The 15,632-nt window shown below is 48.9% G+C and overlaps 1 protein-coding gene across 6 annotated transcripts in view; it reads left to right on the forward strand.

Moving 5' to 3' along the window:
• The window catches only part of TRAF3 (TNF receptor associated factor 3), a 111,142-nt gene that overhangs the window by 78,230 nt on the left and 17,280 nt on the right, over positions 1 to 15,632 (forward strand). For 4 of the 6 annotated variants that reach the window (XM_070045010.1, XM_070045009.1, XM_070045008.1 and 1 more), the window contains 5 exons: positions 922 to 973; positions 3,780 to 3,884; positions 4,502 to 4,669; positions 11,715 to 11,795; positions 14,471 to 14,545. In XM_070045010.1, coding sequence (XP_069901111.1) covers positions 922 to 973; positions 3,780 to 3,884; positions 4,502 to 4,669; positions 11,715 to 11,795; positions 14,471 to 14,545 — 481 coding nt within the window. The remainder of the gene's footprint in view (positions 1 to 921; positions 974 to 3,779; positions 3,885 to 4,501; positions 4,670 to 11,714; positions 11,796 to 14,470; positions 14,546 to 15,632) is intronic. The other 2 variants (XM_070045011.1, XM_030883309.3) reach the window with 1 other exon arrangement.

Below are 15,632 nucleotides of genomic sequence, written 5' to 3' on the forward strand. Positions count from 1 at the left end.
GCCCAGATGCCACTCAGCCCCGGGGTCTAAGGGTGTGAAAAGATCCCCATGATTAAAACAGTTTGGCACAAGCTCCATATTAACGTAGGCTGAATGAGTGAGCTTTTATTTTAAAACGCGTTGATTTCCTCCTGCACCGACCCTCGGCCCTCCTGCCCCTCCGCAGGGCCCCAGTGCACGCGTGCCCACCTGCCCCCTGCTCCTGAAGCCTCTGCTGCCGCTCCCTGGCCTGGACTCCTGGCGCCTTTAGGCTGTCTAGGGCAGGGGCCCTGGCAGTAGGGAGCGCTCAAAATTAGTTTTTATTTTTAATCTCTAGGAGGTGGTTTCCAGGCCCGGGATGGGGTGAGAATCAAGTCCAAAACAGGGCAGCGTGGGAGCAGTGGCTGGTGTCCTGAGTTTGGGGACAAGAATAATGTAGGAGACCAGTGGTTTCTTTAGACAGGGTCAGCTTTAAATCCCCACATGGTTCAAGTCCACGGAATTGCATCTTCCTTTCAATACACTGTGAAGGAAATAGCCTGTGGAGAAAGCCCTGACTGTGCTTATAAAGCAGAGCCGTTCAGAGGCTTTCCCGAGGGCTGTGGACACTCACGCTGAAGAGCCCTTCACAGAGAGCTGCTTTTGGTTTCTGAAATAAAATCTCACCTTTAATTGAAAGGGACTTTCCAAGAGGGACTGATCTAAGCTGTTCTGCTTAAAAACTTCCTTATGAAAAATTACTATTAAGAAAAGAATTTTAACCCTTTTCTCCTATTTAAACCGTATTTAAACCAGATTCACCGGGGCATCCTGAAGCTCTGGTGGTTGCTCTGAGCTTCGCACGGCAGACATGACCCTAAAGTGAACGGTTCACCGTATCCAGTGGGTTCAGATGAGAAGGTGGCTTTCACTCTAACACATTTACTGTGTGTTTCCCCTCAGCTCCTCCAGCCCGAAATGCACTGCGTGTCGAGAAGGCATCAGCAAAGACAAGGTATTCTTGGTTTTTAATAAATTGTTTTGTCACTGTTTTGCGCTGGGTAGTGCCTCCTACGTAGTTTGCATCCAGTGCCCTGGTTCCGAGTTTCTCTGAGTTGACAGCTGATGGAGCAGGCTTGAGACAGGGGACTGTGTCATGTAAACACCGGGACGGACGGGGCAGATCCGCTGGGCAGGTCCCCAGCCGTGTGACCCCGGAGCCTGTCTCCTCACCTGTGTCAGTAATGGGTTCACTTCCCAAGACCCCCAGGTGGGTGAGGAGTAAGTAAAGTGCAGAGATGTGCACTGTCGTCTCGGGTCTTTATCCCAGATGCCTGCGCTCTACCTGCAAGCAGTGCTAGTCTGAGGGGTTCCATTGGATCTGCTCTCTCCCTGCCCCCAGGCAGCGTCTCGAAGTCATTAAGACACATGTGAGAGTTGAGAATGCCAGGAAAAGCTCACGTGTCCTGCAGATGAGCACACAGGGGCCCTGGGCGCCCACCAGCTTCCCCCGTGGGCCCTGAGCCCTTGTCACCCATCCCTGTGGCCATCCAGGCCCTGCCAGGCACACTTCTAGTTTGAAACGACTCGTTCTTGAAGTACTTAAAATATCAATAAAAATATGTGGTTCTGAAATTTTGATGAATGAACCGAACAATTTTTTAAATGTAGGTCATTAAATTGTACAGTAAAATTCTCACTCTGGGGTTTTCCCATGGCTTTGTTGTTAAGCAGCACAGGTGAGTGTGGTGATTTGAGGGTTGCTGGTGACAGGTGCCCGTGGGCTGCCAGGACGGGGCATCCGGTGTCACCTGCTCTGGGCGGTTCAGAGACAGAATTGGCCGAACGTCCATGTACCTGCTCTTCCTTAGCATTTACCTGCCCCTAAAGACTTCACTTAGCTTGGAAGGGATTGTTTTTAAGAAAAACAAATCACTCAGTTCTACCTCTTGTCTCAACATGGCAACCTGTTAACCTGTTAACATGTATCTAACCAATGTGACCAGGAGAAAAGGCTGAAACAATGGGCTAAGATGGATTTTTTAGTGTCTGATTTCATTATGCGGAGTTACTATCCTTATTTTTCAATGGCATTGACAGCTGAAGAAGAGTTACTAGATTTGTTGAAGAATCATAAATGAGACTGACTGAAGCCATGGATCCTCGTGGGAAAATGTGGGGTTGGTTGGGCCCCGGGAGACCGAGATCAACCCCTCGGCGGGTCACTGAGGATAGTGGCCACCATGGGGCCTCCACTTCCCCATCTGTGAAATGGGACAGTTGTAGTAATGATACTAGATCTTTTCCAGCTCTAAAATTCTGTACTTTTATTATTCTGATATTTTCATTCTATGTTTTTTCTCCCTAAAGGTAAATGATTTAAGAAACTTAGGGAATTCCCTGGCAGTCCATTGGTTAAGACTTGGTGCTTTCACTGCCGTGGACCCAGGTTCAATCCCTGGTCGGGGAACTAAGATCCCACAAGCTGTGAGGCATAGCCAAAGGAGAAAAAAAAAAAAAGGAAAGGAACTTAATGGCACAGAAAGGAAGCTTATTTATTACTGGTTAAAAATACCTGTTCTGTTTACTTTAATATCTAAAATTATGACCTTTTTAAAAAAGTCATGTTTACAAAGGATGAGATTTGACTCCAAATTAGTTTATTTTTAACTCTTAACAGCTGTTGTTTCTATTTCTTTTCTTGTGGAGTCTAGAAGGGCATATTGAGCTCCCTGTTCCCCCTGTGACCGTGTCAGCGTGTGGGCGTTTCTTAGAAATGCCTGAGGATGAGGACGGTGTAGCTTGTGTTGCTAGAAGGAGTGAGAATATTTGTTTTCCAAGGGAAAAATGAAATTAAAGGGAGGTTTTCGTTTTCAAAGGGAAACATTTTCATTATTGGATTAACCGCAGTCTTTGCAACATATGTTTTTAAAAGTTTCTTGGGCTTCGTTGGTGGCGCAGTGGTTGAGAGTCTGCCTGCCAATGCAGGGGACACAGGTTTGAACCCTGGTCTGGGAGGATCCCACATGCCCCGGAGCAACTGGGCCCGTGAGCCACAATTACTGAGCCTGCGTGTCTGGAGCCTGTGCTCCGCAACAAGAGAGGCCGCGATAGCGAGAGGCCCGCGCACCACAATGAAGACTGGCCCCTGCTTGCCACAACTAGAGAAAGCCCTTGCACAGAAACGAAGACCCAACACAGCCATAAGTAATAAATAAATAAATAAAAAATTTAAAAAAGTTTCTTACGTAGCAGGCTAATGCTTTCTTCTTGGTGAAAAATGAGTTATTAGTGACATAACCTTAGGAGCAAGAACCAAAATAAATGTTTTACAAACCATCTGCAAAATATTATCTTTTACAGTAGTTTATCTCTTTCTCTGGCAAGGATCTACAAAGGCATCAAGTTGTAGCGGGCTCTGCCCTGGTCCCTTGGTGGGAGGTCCCACCTGCGGCAGTGCTGGTGCCTGAAATCTCCAGGATCCAGGTGTGAACTTGGTCCTGGTGTGTCCTCGTCCTGAGTGTGTCAGAGTTAATCCAACTGTGTGCTGCTCCAAAGTGATCTTCAGTTGCTCCGTATAGCTTGCTTGCTTTGGTTTATTTAATAAAAGGCGGTAGTTAGGGTTCTATTATTTAAATTGTGTCTCTTAGTGGGGGTGGCTCCTTCATTCTGCTTAGATTAAAATAGTTCTTAATGCTTTCTGAGGCCCGCTTAAGGGATGTTCCCGTGGTATTTTTACAGTGGTTTTGCCTTGTCTAAAGTAGCAGCATGTGGCGATTAAGAAATGTTAATCCTCTAAAATAGCTAACTTTCAATTTCAGGTGTTTAAGGATAATTGCTGCAAGAGAGAGATTCTGGCCCTTCAGATATACTGTAGGAACGAAGGCAGAGGCTGTGTAGAGCAGTTAGCACTGGGGCACCTGCTGGTAAGTGGGGATGTGAGGTGTCGGCTTTACATCCAGAAATACGAGTCCCTGGTCAGTACGATGTGGCCCCTTAAGATCACGTTTGCATTAATCTTTCAGACACAACCAACTATGAAAGCAGTCAGAGCCATTTAGGTATGAAATGTTATTTTTAATGACATCATAGGCAGAACTGTCAGTTGGTTTTTGAACACCCCACCCTATTTAGAGTAGAAAAATCTGAATTGAATTTTGACTGTAGAAGGCCCATTAAAACCTTCTCCTTTTTATAACCATGAAATTCCACGTAACTTCTTATGTTTTTTTGATTAGTATCATATTTTATCCTGGAAAGATATTTGAATTGGAATAAAACAAAGTTCTTAGCAGATAACCATTTATTTATCCAGGAAGAAAAGTTAATTGACTTAATTCTTCAAAAGCAATATAGTTTGAGTAATCATTAAATGGAACATGAAATTCAGTGTCTCTTGATACATTTGTCACTCTTCTCTGTGAAAAGCTGATCTCGCAGCAGATAGAAACATTTTTTTGGGATTTAATTGCATAGAGGCTAGAATTTGGTATTTCAGATTAGAGTTTTGCTGATTAAGAACTTTGAATTGTTTGTCTCACAGGTGCATTTGAAGAATGATTGCCAGTTTGAGGAACTTTTGTGTGTCCGTGCCGACTGCAAAGAGAAGGTGCTGAGGAAGGACCTGCGTGACCACGTGGACAAGGCCTGTAAATACCGTGAGGCCACGTGCGGCCACTGCAGAAGCCAGGTCCCAATGATAACGCTGCAGGTGCGGTGTTTTCTTGTCTCACCCACCTTCTACTCCATCCAGATGTCGTTTGTCCGCAGGATAGCTTGTTAAATGACTATTCTGACAGAAATAAAGAGACAAGATAGGGGTAAATAGCAATTTTCATCTGACTTTATTTCAGAGTTAAGCTTCATTTGTTTTGCCCATTTTGATTTATGCAATTAATTTTCCATTGCCTAGATTGACTGCCATTTGGGGTGCCCAAAAAATGAAGACCGATTATTCAAAAAAGGTAGAATTTTTCACTTGTGCCAGGGAATAGCCTCTAAAATCTTGTTGGATTGCTTAATCATTTTACGGCTCTGTGACATAACCATCACTTCAACAGGGTAATTTATCCTGCAATATTGAGGTGCAGCGGTCTCTCCTGGAGAGAGATGAGAATTTAAAATGTTTTCATGCCTCCATTATTTTGGCAGGGTTTTATATTGTGCGCATGTTAGAATCCGATCACTTATATGTAAATCAAAGAGAAACAGGTGTTGGGATGGAGGACAAACTTTAAAAAGAGTCAGTGTTGTAGAGACCTTCAGATATTTGTCTGTTTGTTGAATACGTATTTACCGCATACCTGCTGTGTGCTGGGCACTGTTCTAGGAGCTGCAGGTTCAGTGGTGACCCTCATCTTCCAGTGGGAAGAGATCATAAGTACTATGAAGACGAACTGGTAACAGGGGAGGAGGGGTGATCAGGGCGGGCCCTTCTGAGGCAGTCAGGACGATGCAGGAAGAGCACTGGGGCAGAGGGAGCAGCAGCGAGCGGGGGGCTCAGGCTCCAAGATGGAACAGACTCAGCAGGTAGATTTCCCCTCGCACAGAGCAGAGGCGAGGTGCGAAGTTGACGGGAGGCAGCCTTGAGCAAGGGACAGATGCGGTCACAGTTAACGCAGAGCCAGTGGGATTAGCCGATGGCTCGAGTTATGGAGTATGAGCTTGGAGGATGCCCAGCGTTTGTAACTAGAGCAGCTGGACCAACCGGAGTGTCCTACTGAAGTGGGGCTCAGGGGAAGAGAGGAGGCTTTCGGGGGGATAGGGAGTGGTCTGGGCAAATAGGGGGTACTTGCAGCCCTGAGACTGGAGCGAGTAGAGAGAAGGGCCAGAGTCGGAGGACAGAGGACTGGGGCACATGATGCTTACAGCATACTAAGAGGAGGAGGTCGCCCAGCAAAGGCGTGGCCGGCGTGGAAGTGTCAGGAGAGTGACGTCCCAGAGGCAGGCGGAGCTGCAGGGTGTGTGGCGCAGGTGCTGCTGAGAGGCTGGGCTTGGAGGGGCTGGGAATTGGCTTCTGGCCGAGGCAGGATGGCGACTGGTGGGTCACCAGATGGGAGGGGACCGTGGCAGAGCAGCCAGGCGTGAGGGCCACAGTCGAGTTCCTGGTGGATATTCGGGAGTACTTTGACCCAAATTTAGGAAGAGTTTTCTCTGTTATTCTTTGTGAAATGAGACGTATTCTACGATCTGCATTTTACCTTACCTTGTATAACTTTCCTGTGCCTGGGATTCTTCCATTGTGAAAGCTGTTTCCTGTATGATTCTCTTGTCGTTTCCAGTTATTAATAACCTTGAACAACTGTGCCCTCCCCTTTGAAAAATAGCAGTAGTGTTTCTAATTTCTTCAGTAATTAAATTCAAGTGAATGAGACGGTGTACCCAATGAGCAGTACTCCTGACCTTACCCGTTACTATGTTGCTATCAAAGTTACACTTTGCTTCTGGCCCAAAATCAATTACCTTTATTTGCAGGATAGAATCCAGGAATTAATTTTCATCTGAGAAAGAAGTGTAAGCATGTCAGTTAAACAGCCTATGAGTAACCAGCTCTGGGCTCCAGCCGAGGCTTAAAGAGGTTGGTTTTGGAATAACGGCATCACACATGGAGTCATGAAACGTTTGTTGACTGCTCTTGGGTGCCGGACCCTGAGCTAGTTGCTCAGGACACACAAGAGTAGATTGCAGTCTCTCCCCTTCCTTTCACGGTCTGGTAGGGGAGACAGTCAGATATACAATTATGTACATGGTGGTATGGGAAGAGACAGTTAAACATGGCCTGATAGGGTCCAGGAGGGCTTTGGAGAGGAGGTGGCGTTTGCTCTGATCTGGGTCTTCAATCTGTTGACTGCAGACAGGAGAGAGAGACACAGCAGGTGCAGAGGCACAAAGTGGTAATTACCAGTTTGGGACCTGAGTTGTGCAAATTAAATTAAATTAAATTAAATCTTACTATGCTTTTGTGATGAAAACTTTTAAAACTGTTTTATCAGTGTTGGTGCTGCAGCGTGTCTTGGGGCAGATGTTACTTTCTGTCCACCTGTGATAACTGTCAGAGGCGCCCTGCGTGGGCTCGCTGCTTGTGCGCCAGCCGCCGGCTCCTGGGGCCCTCGTCGCTGGCAGGCGGCCACACCCATCCGCCCTTGCTCACCCACCTGGAAGCGGCCAAGACTCCCCCCGGGCCCTCGCCCTGTTAGCAGTGGTGGGATCTGGCTCCCAAGTCTTGTTCTTTCAACCCTCACAGTCTCATCCTCTCAGGCCTTAAGGTTATTTTTAAAAAGAGCCGTTGCTTAACCTAGGCCTGAAGCCCCAGTTCATCCTGACTTTCCTCCCTGTCCTGCGTTTTGTGGTGTGACAGATACATCAATGTTGATAAAATACAGGTTGATAAAGTGCCGAGGCTCCAGGGACTTCGCCTTCCAGCGCAGGAGGTGCGGTTCAGTCCCTGGTTGGGGAGCTAGGATCCCGCAGGCCTCGCGGCCAAGGGGCCAGAGCAGAAGACAGAGGCAATGCTGTGGCAAAATTCAACACAGAGGGCTTCCCTGGTGGCACAGTGGTTAAGAATCCGCCTGCTAATGCAGGGGACACGGGGTCAAGCCCTGGTCCGGGAAGATCCCACATGGCACGGAGCAACTAAGCCCGTGCGCCACAACTACTGAGCCTGAGCTCTAGAGCCCGAGAGCCACAACTACTGAAGCCCGTGCACCTAGAGCCCGTGCTCCGCAACAAGGGAAGCCGCCGCAGTGAGAAGCCCTTGCACCGCAATGAAGAGTAGCCCTTGCTCACCGCAACTAGAGAAAGCCCGCATGCAGCAATGAAGACCCAATGCAGCCAAAAGTAAATAAATTAAAAAAAAAAAATCAACACAGACTTTAAAAATGGTCCCCATCAAAAAAATCAAAAAGTGCACTGACTGTCTGGACCATTGCAGTTCACGTGAGCATTTCTTTTCTATCTTTAAACCATGGTACCGGCAGCTATTTTCAAGTTGTTTTTTTTTAATCTAATAGCAGAATTTAAAGTGTCAGAAAAAAATCTCTTCTTTTCCATTTAGCCCAGAAATTATCAAATATTATTCTCTTTAAACAGTTCTGTTAATTTGTGAAAAGTCAAGAATTGTAAAGATCTCGTTTTATGGGAACGTGTATACATTTGGCCCTTGGGTGACACAGGGGCTGGGCGCAGACTCTCCGAGCAGTCTCGAACACAAGTATAACGTTACAGTCAGCCCCCCTAGGCAAGGTCGCGCACCCACAGCGTCAGCCGACCGTGGGTCGGGTAGTGCCGCAGTGCACACCTAGTGAAGAAAATCCACGTGTACGTCGGCTCACGCAGTTCATACCCAGGTTCAAGGGTCAACTGTGTACTGTAACGTACAGGTACAGCCACTTTGGCAAACACGTGGCAGTATTTTATTAGGTTGAAAACGCATGTTCTCAACTAGCAGTCCCTCTCCTAGATGTTTAAGAGAAACTGTCGCACATGCACTGCAGAGGGTATGTCAGGCATAACCAGAGGAGCAGAGAGATCTGGGAACGATCCAAACGTCCATCTGTTGGAGAACAGACACGTCACTTGTAGCGGACCCCGTGGACAGTGTGCACAGCAGGGAAGGTTGTATGACAGCGGTGACAGTGGAATCCACGAGTCCACTCATGCGACTCGTGGATTCGCCCGCCTGAGGAGCGTGACGTTGAGCCAGGTCGCAGAAGAGTCGAAAGGCGGAATTCCGTGTTAACAAAATTCAAAAGCAGCCAAGACGAAACAGTATCTTACCTGTTACACATACACGTGTAAGGAGACCTTTTTTTAAGCAAAGGAAGTAAAAGCGCAGGTTCAGCCTTGTGGTTTTAGTCGGAGAAGGCGGGGGCGAGGCAGGAGAGGAGCCTGCAGGTGATGGGCGTTGGTTACACCCTTGTCCCTGGTGGGCGCTCACTATGCACTTATGCTTTGTGGCCCACACACGCGTGATATCGTTCTGTGTGTGTATCAAAGTCACTCTTGCTTTGACAGGCAGGACAGATTTCATTAATATGTGGAGAGTTCTTACATATCGACAGATTAACAGGTTTTTTTTTTTTTTGGAAAACGGGTGTATCCCTTTGGCTGTCATAACAAAGTACCACAGAGCGGGTGGCCTAGAACAACAGAAATTTGTCCCCTCACAGTCCTAGAAGCAGACGTCTGGATCCAGGGCTGCCTCAGGGCCATGCCCCTCTGGAGGCTCTAGAGAAGACCCCTCCCTCACCTCCCCACCTCCTGGGGGTTGCGGTCCTTGGGCTCCCAGACTTGCGGCTGCACCGTTCCAACCTCTGCCTGCATGTCCTCATGGCAGTCTTCCTGCTGTACGTCTTCTCCTCTTACATGGACAGTGTCACTAGGTTCAGGGCCCAGCCTAATCCAGGGTGGCCTCTTAACTCGTTACATCTGCAGAGACCCTCTTTCCTAAACCGGGGTCACATTCTGAGGTTCCAGGGAGACATGAACTTCAGGGGTCACTGTTCAACCCACTGCAGTGGACAAAAGCTATGAAAGGCAGTTCACGGGAAATATAAATGGTTAACATAAAAAAGATACTAACAACTACACATCATGAAAGAATTGCAAATCATGCTCATCGTTTTTCACCGGTCACTGTCAGAGATGGGAAACTTTGATAGAATTCAACTGGGGCTGTGCGTTCTCACTGCAGTGAGGGTGGGCTTGTGTAGGCTGATTGGAGGGCAGTCTGGCAATACCCCTCCAAATCCCTTTTTTTGTCGTTTTTTTTTTGCGGTACGCGGGCCTCTCACTGTTGTGGCCTCTCCCGTTGCGGAGCACAGGCTCCCGACGCGCAGGCTCAGCGGCCATGGCTCACGGGCCCAGCCGCTCCACGGCATGTGGGATCTTCCCGGACCGGGGCACGAACCCGTGTCCCCTGCACCGGCAGGCGGACTCTCAACCACTGCGCCACCAGGGAAGCCCCCAAATCCCATTTTAAATGCTCTACCCTTTGAAAGAAGGGCAAAGAAGCCCATTTCTAGACATTCATCGTTTGGACGTCCTTGCACAGATCTGCCAAGATACACAGAGCTATTGATGGGAATGGCCTGCGGGCCGCCAGCCTCACCTCCTGCTGACCCCTGCTCTGCCCGCCCCGGTACGCTGCCCCCACCCCTGGTTCTTCCTCAGAGCGCCCTCCCAGGCCACCACCCCCGCTGCTCGCTCCCAGCCCCCCTGCCGCAGTGGTGATCATCTGTTTGTCCTGGTCAGGCCACCCCTGACGCCCAGGGCAGGCCTGGCCTGGTGAATGAAGGCGGGGTCGAGGGCAGGCTCAGGAGGGAGGCGTGGCGTCCGTGGAGTGTCGGCCATGTTAGTTCTCCGGGCCCGTGACGGATTCTGTCCTCACAGATGCCCTCTGAGGGAGGGCTGGTCACGCCCCCTCTTACAGGTGAGGCAGAGAGAAGCTGTTTGGCCCGAGGTTTCCCCCGAAAGGCGCGATGGCACCTGGGAACTCTTAGGGATTCTGAGCGCGGCCAGGCATCTGCCGGGGGTCCCCTCTTGGGAGGTGCTGGTCAGGCTCAGTCCAGTCAGGTGATTTTTGCTGAGTTCGGGACAGCCGTGGGCTCGCCCACCGTGGGCCCTGCAGGCCTCTGGGGACCAGGCCCCGGAGCAGAGCGGCCGCGTCCAGGTGTCCTCTCCGCGCTGCACAGCCCGCAGGGTGCTGGTCCAGACGAGGGACTTCAGATGCTGTTGCACCTGGCTCCAGGCCTCCCCGGAGGAGAGGAGTGTCCTCTCGGGCGCCGTGTCCTTGACCTGCACGCCTGCTGGGTCAGACGGCCCGGCAGCCAGCGCGGCCCCAGATACACCTCAACAGCGGCCTAACTGGAGGCCCAGCCAGGAGAACTGGGAGTGTCCCGGGGCCTCAGAGGAAAACCCGCCACATTCTCTTCTTGCCGAGGGATGCCACCTCCGGGAGCCTGGCCTCCCACGGTTGTGTGACGTGGCAGGTCTGGCTCTGCCTGCGTCGGCCTCCCTGCAGCGGCCCTTTGTCACGTGTCTGGAGGTGCTCTCCAGAGCCTTGGGTTTGCTCTCCTCGTGGGAGCTCTTGCCTGCCCTTCACTTGTGGACAGGTGTACCGGACAGGTGCCCAGCAGGAGCCTGGGGCACCGAGTTGAGCAGTCACCGTCATCCAGGCTCTGCTGAAATCTGCACCGTCCAGAGAAGGGTTACACCAAAATGTGTGTGCGCTTACCACGCACTAGAGGACGACCAGGGATCAGGACAGTGGTTAGACACCCAGTGGGCCACATTGTTTTCAGGCTCTTGAGAAGCATCATTTCCAGACCCCAAACTGAGAAGCCAGAGGAGAACTGTCCTTCTCTCCAACCAGCAGAGGCTGGGCCCTGCCATCCACCTGCTGTGTGAGGGAGGCCAAGGCCCAGCCTACCTGGGCGCAGGTGTCAGGGAAGCACCAGCAGAGGGGACACAGCTAGAGGGAAGCTGCCGTGAGGATGCCCCTCCGGTGGGCTGTGCTCCCATGAGTGGCCCCGACCAGTCATATCTGAGTAGCTCTCGTGAGATGCATTCTTTTGAGCACTGAGACTTGTGTAACATAGCGACCCGTCCAAGTGTGATGTGAGTCTTGTGACCCAAGGACATGACCGTGAGCAGAGGGCTTCCCTTGGGTCATTGTGGGGATGCTGGGAACGCTGGTGGGACCTGAGGGAAGGTGGATTGTGTTTCAGAGTTGGCAACACTCTCTCTTTCTCCTTCAGAAACACGAAGACACCGAGTGTCCCTGCGTGGTGGTGTCCTGCCCTCATAAGTGCAGTGTCCAGACCCTTCTGAGGAGCGAGGTAAGGGGTGTGGCCGGGCCTGTGCAGGAGCTGGGGATCCTTCAGGGCCCCGCTCTTCCCTTAAAGCTGAGGTCAGAGGTTTTCACAGATTGTGATAGTGATAACTTACAGTACAAAAACAATGAAAACCCTCATGCTGTTTTTGGAAGTCAGATATTTCAGAAACAAACAATTAAAAGCTACAAAGTGGTAAATTCAGAGCAAAATATTAAGAATTGAGAAAATGGGAATATTTACAATGCAAGCAAAGGTGACACTTTTTAGGTTTAAATCTGTAAACTAGGAATCACTCTAAGATTATCTCAAGGAAATCAGTTAACTTAGAAATACTCCTGAACCACTTAGGCCACACGTGCTGTACAGGACCTGTGCCGGGGGGCAAGTGGGTGCAGGGGTGGTGCCCACACTTCAGGGGCCGCTGGGAAGGCACCTGGGCAGCCTCCCCCAGAGGCTGTGCACATCACGCTGCCCTCGAGCACACTTGCTTTAAGGCAGGTAGATTTTGCAGTAACCTCATTTTGATCAGGATATATCCAGAAGGAACAATTCCAAGGATTCTTAATGTTTTCGCATCTGATCCTGACCTGGACCCCCTCTGGTTGGTGTTCTGGGAACCGTCTGGGGCTCCTATGGGCTCGGTGGGTGCGTGCCCCACCCCACCCCCACCCCCACCCCCACCCCCGGTCCCCACGCCCGATTCTCTTGGTCCTGGGTTCTCTAATCTGAGGAGCCTGCTCACCTCAGCCTTTTCAACAGCCTGGAATTTAACACCTGGATATGGGGGAGGGGAGCTCAGTCTCTCACGTCCATGACAGCGAGAGGACCCGTGTGGGCCGAAGGCCACTCTCACTGAGGTGCACCCTCCCTGGACGTTGACTCTGCTGGGCAAGGGTAGGGTCTGGACTGGCGACGGTGGTCTCTGGGCCCCTGAATGTGCCTCTGGGAGCGGCAGGGAAACGCACGTAGATTATTTCCACAACTGGAAAGTCCCTCTGTTAAAGTGAATGTACGAAGAGTCTGTATTGTTGAAATAATTTCCTGGGTTTTATGTACCTTCCTAAACTCTTACTCACTCAGGGCTGTCTGTATTCGGGGCAAAAGCTGCCTCCATTTTGCCTCTAAGTTATTTTTATTTTTAAAAATCTTTAAACCTAAAAAAAACAAACAAAAAAAAACTTTAAACCTGCATTTATCTTGGGTTTCTGGTGAAAGGTGCTGTTGGTTTACAGATGATTCTTGCTTTTATCCCCAAGCTCTGGTAAATTCTGTAGGGCTCTGAGATTAATGATGATAAAGCCAGTTTGAAAAAAGTACAGCCCTTTCAGTTAGTGCACTGAAAACAATGTCAACCTCGACATGACCCTGATTTTAACATCAGGGGTGTTAACTGGTCAGATTCACGATGGTATTGATGGCGCTGAAAGAATATGTTTTAAAATTTTCAAACTGATGTTACTACGCACACGGTGTCCTTTCGGGTTTCTGCGCCCGTCACCTGCAATGTACCCTTGGGGTGCTTTCCTCCAGTTGCAGGCCAGAGCCTCTGCGGCCACCACGACCCCACCCTGGCTCAGACCTTCTGCAGGGCTGGCCTTGGCCATGGTCAGGTGGGTCCCTCAGGCGGGAGGGCCGTCCTGTGAGCCGCTCACTCTTGTCCTCAATACTGACCTGAAGGGAGAGGAATGTCTTTGTCCTGGAGGACAGGAGGAGAAGGTGGAGAAGCCGCCTGCACCCACCGGAGTGACACATCCCGCGAGCCTCCGGGAGTGCGTGTGCGCTGGCTCGCGGGGAAGCGCGTTCCCGGGGCCGCTGTGCGCCACGCTCACTGGCCACTCTCCCAATTCAGGGTCTGATGGCTTTCTATAAAGAAGATCTATCCCTCGAGTTTCGCGATGAGAATCTCTTCAATAAAGAAAGAACTTATCCTTAAATTGCATTAGCCTAACACAAAACACTGTGTCTTTAAAATGTAGGTATTTCAATTCCCTTTACTCCTGAGGGGGCACCGTAGGTGGTCTTTATTTGATGATTTGCTGACATTTAAGCTGAACACAGGGGTTTTTCCTTGCAAGGGGAGTTACCCTCTCCCAGCCCCTCCTAATCGTCCTCCATGAACTGGAGGTAACCATCGTAAGATTCATGTTGTTAGAATGACCTTAGAGGTCTTTGAAAAGCTACTTGAATCTCTGGCCATTCAGAAGTACTGAGAGTGATGAGACCTTGTGTACGCTTGCTTTGGAAAGGTATCTATTTCGTGTGCTGTATATCAGGTGTGTGACCCAGCTGCATCCTGAATGCTTCCTATTTTTTGTGTTTCATGCAGTTTTTGTTTATAGTCTTTAAATGTGCATTTCAGTTTATGTTTTTTTTCCTTTCTTTTTAAAATTCTGGCACTGCAGACAGCATGTCGCAAAACAACTTGTTCTAAAGAAACTGCAAGTTTAAGAAATGTTATAGTAAATGTATTTCTGTATATTGGTGTATATATGTGTATACACGTGATGATACTGTATATTTACTGCATATAAGTCTAGGAAGCAGATGCTGTATACACACCTGTAGCTGATAAACACCATTCGTAATAGTACAACCCAGATGCTATCTGTGCCCTTGATATGTTTGAACATTTTCATGCAAACGTTCGTGCCACAACTCACGTCTCTTTCCCGTTGCAGTTGAGTGCACACTTGTCAGAGTGTGTCAATGCCCCCAGCACCTGTAGTTTTAAGCGCTATGGCTGCGTTTTTCAGGTCAGTATCCGACATTTGTCCTTCCCAGTCACTGACATTCCACCATGAGAGAAAGTTATTCTATTAACATTTTAACATGCAAGCTCTGGGCTTTCAGTTTTGCCATGGAACTGAGTCACCTGCTGCACGGGTGACGAGAGCCACGTGCAGCGGATGTGGGTGCTCGCTTTCTAGGCCGGGGGTGTCGTGAGACTTGAGGTAGACACCTGTGCTGAGGGGGAGTTAATGCATTAGGAGAACGATTACATTCAAAACCAGTTAGTGAATGGGACAAGCAGAACTGACATTCGGTGGGGTTTCTAGGTAGATAGTTATGGAATTTGAGCTGTTACTTGAATGTAAGTCACTGGCAAACTGGACGTGGTTTCGGCAGTGTGTGCATCCGTGCACAGTTGTGAGGATCGCACGTGCGTGTGTCCAGAGTGCATTCCATGTACATGCCACAGGCACATGCCCGGAGGGCCATGTGGAGAGGAGGTCTCTGCCACTGCCACACCTGGGCCGTGAGAAAGCTGGTCCTGGGTTTTTGTTTTTGTTTCTGTTTTTTTAACACATCGGAGATGGCTAGTGAATTTGAATTAGTTTTCATTTAAATGTATATCTTGACCTTAGAACTATCAAAGGGCAGTATATACTCTAATTAAAGTATTTTGTGTTTGATTTTTATGTATTATCAGTACATTATTGTGAAATCAATACAGAGATATTGGCATCTCAGTATTTTCTTAGAAAGTAAAAAGCCTGAGAGTAAGAATGACTATAGCTTTCCCTTTGCTTCAGTCTCTTATGAGACTGAGCCCTCACCACTGTTATGTCGTATGTACATATATATCATTCATTCTGTGTATGTATATATATATGTTTATATATAGCAATACTTGTATCAACATATATATATGACTATTCTATGTACAGAGTATATGTTTTGGAGATCATTAAAATGCTTTCTGTGGCTTTTAAATATTCCAGTTTCAAAACAAATTATATTCTTACACCAATTACTTTGTTAAATATATGAAGAACTGTTTCCCACACTTGTTACTGACTCTGAGATGGTCTGCATCTTATGTACTCTGTAGATTGTTTA

The sequence above is a fragment of the Globicephala melas genome, chromosome 2, assembly GCF_963455315.2.
Source record: "Globicephala melas chromosome 2, mGloMel1.2, whole genome shotgun sequence".
Lineage (NCBI taxonomy): Eukaryota > Metazoa > Chordata > Mammalia > Artiodactyla > Delphinidae > Globicephala > Globicephala melas.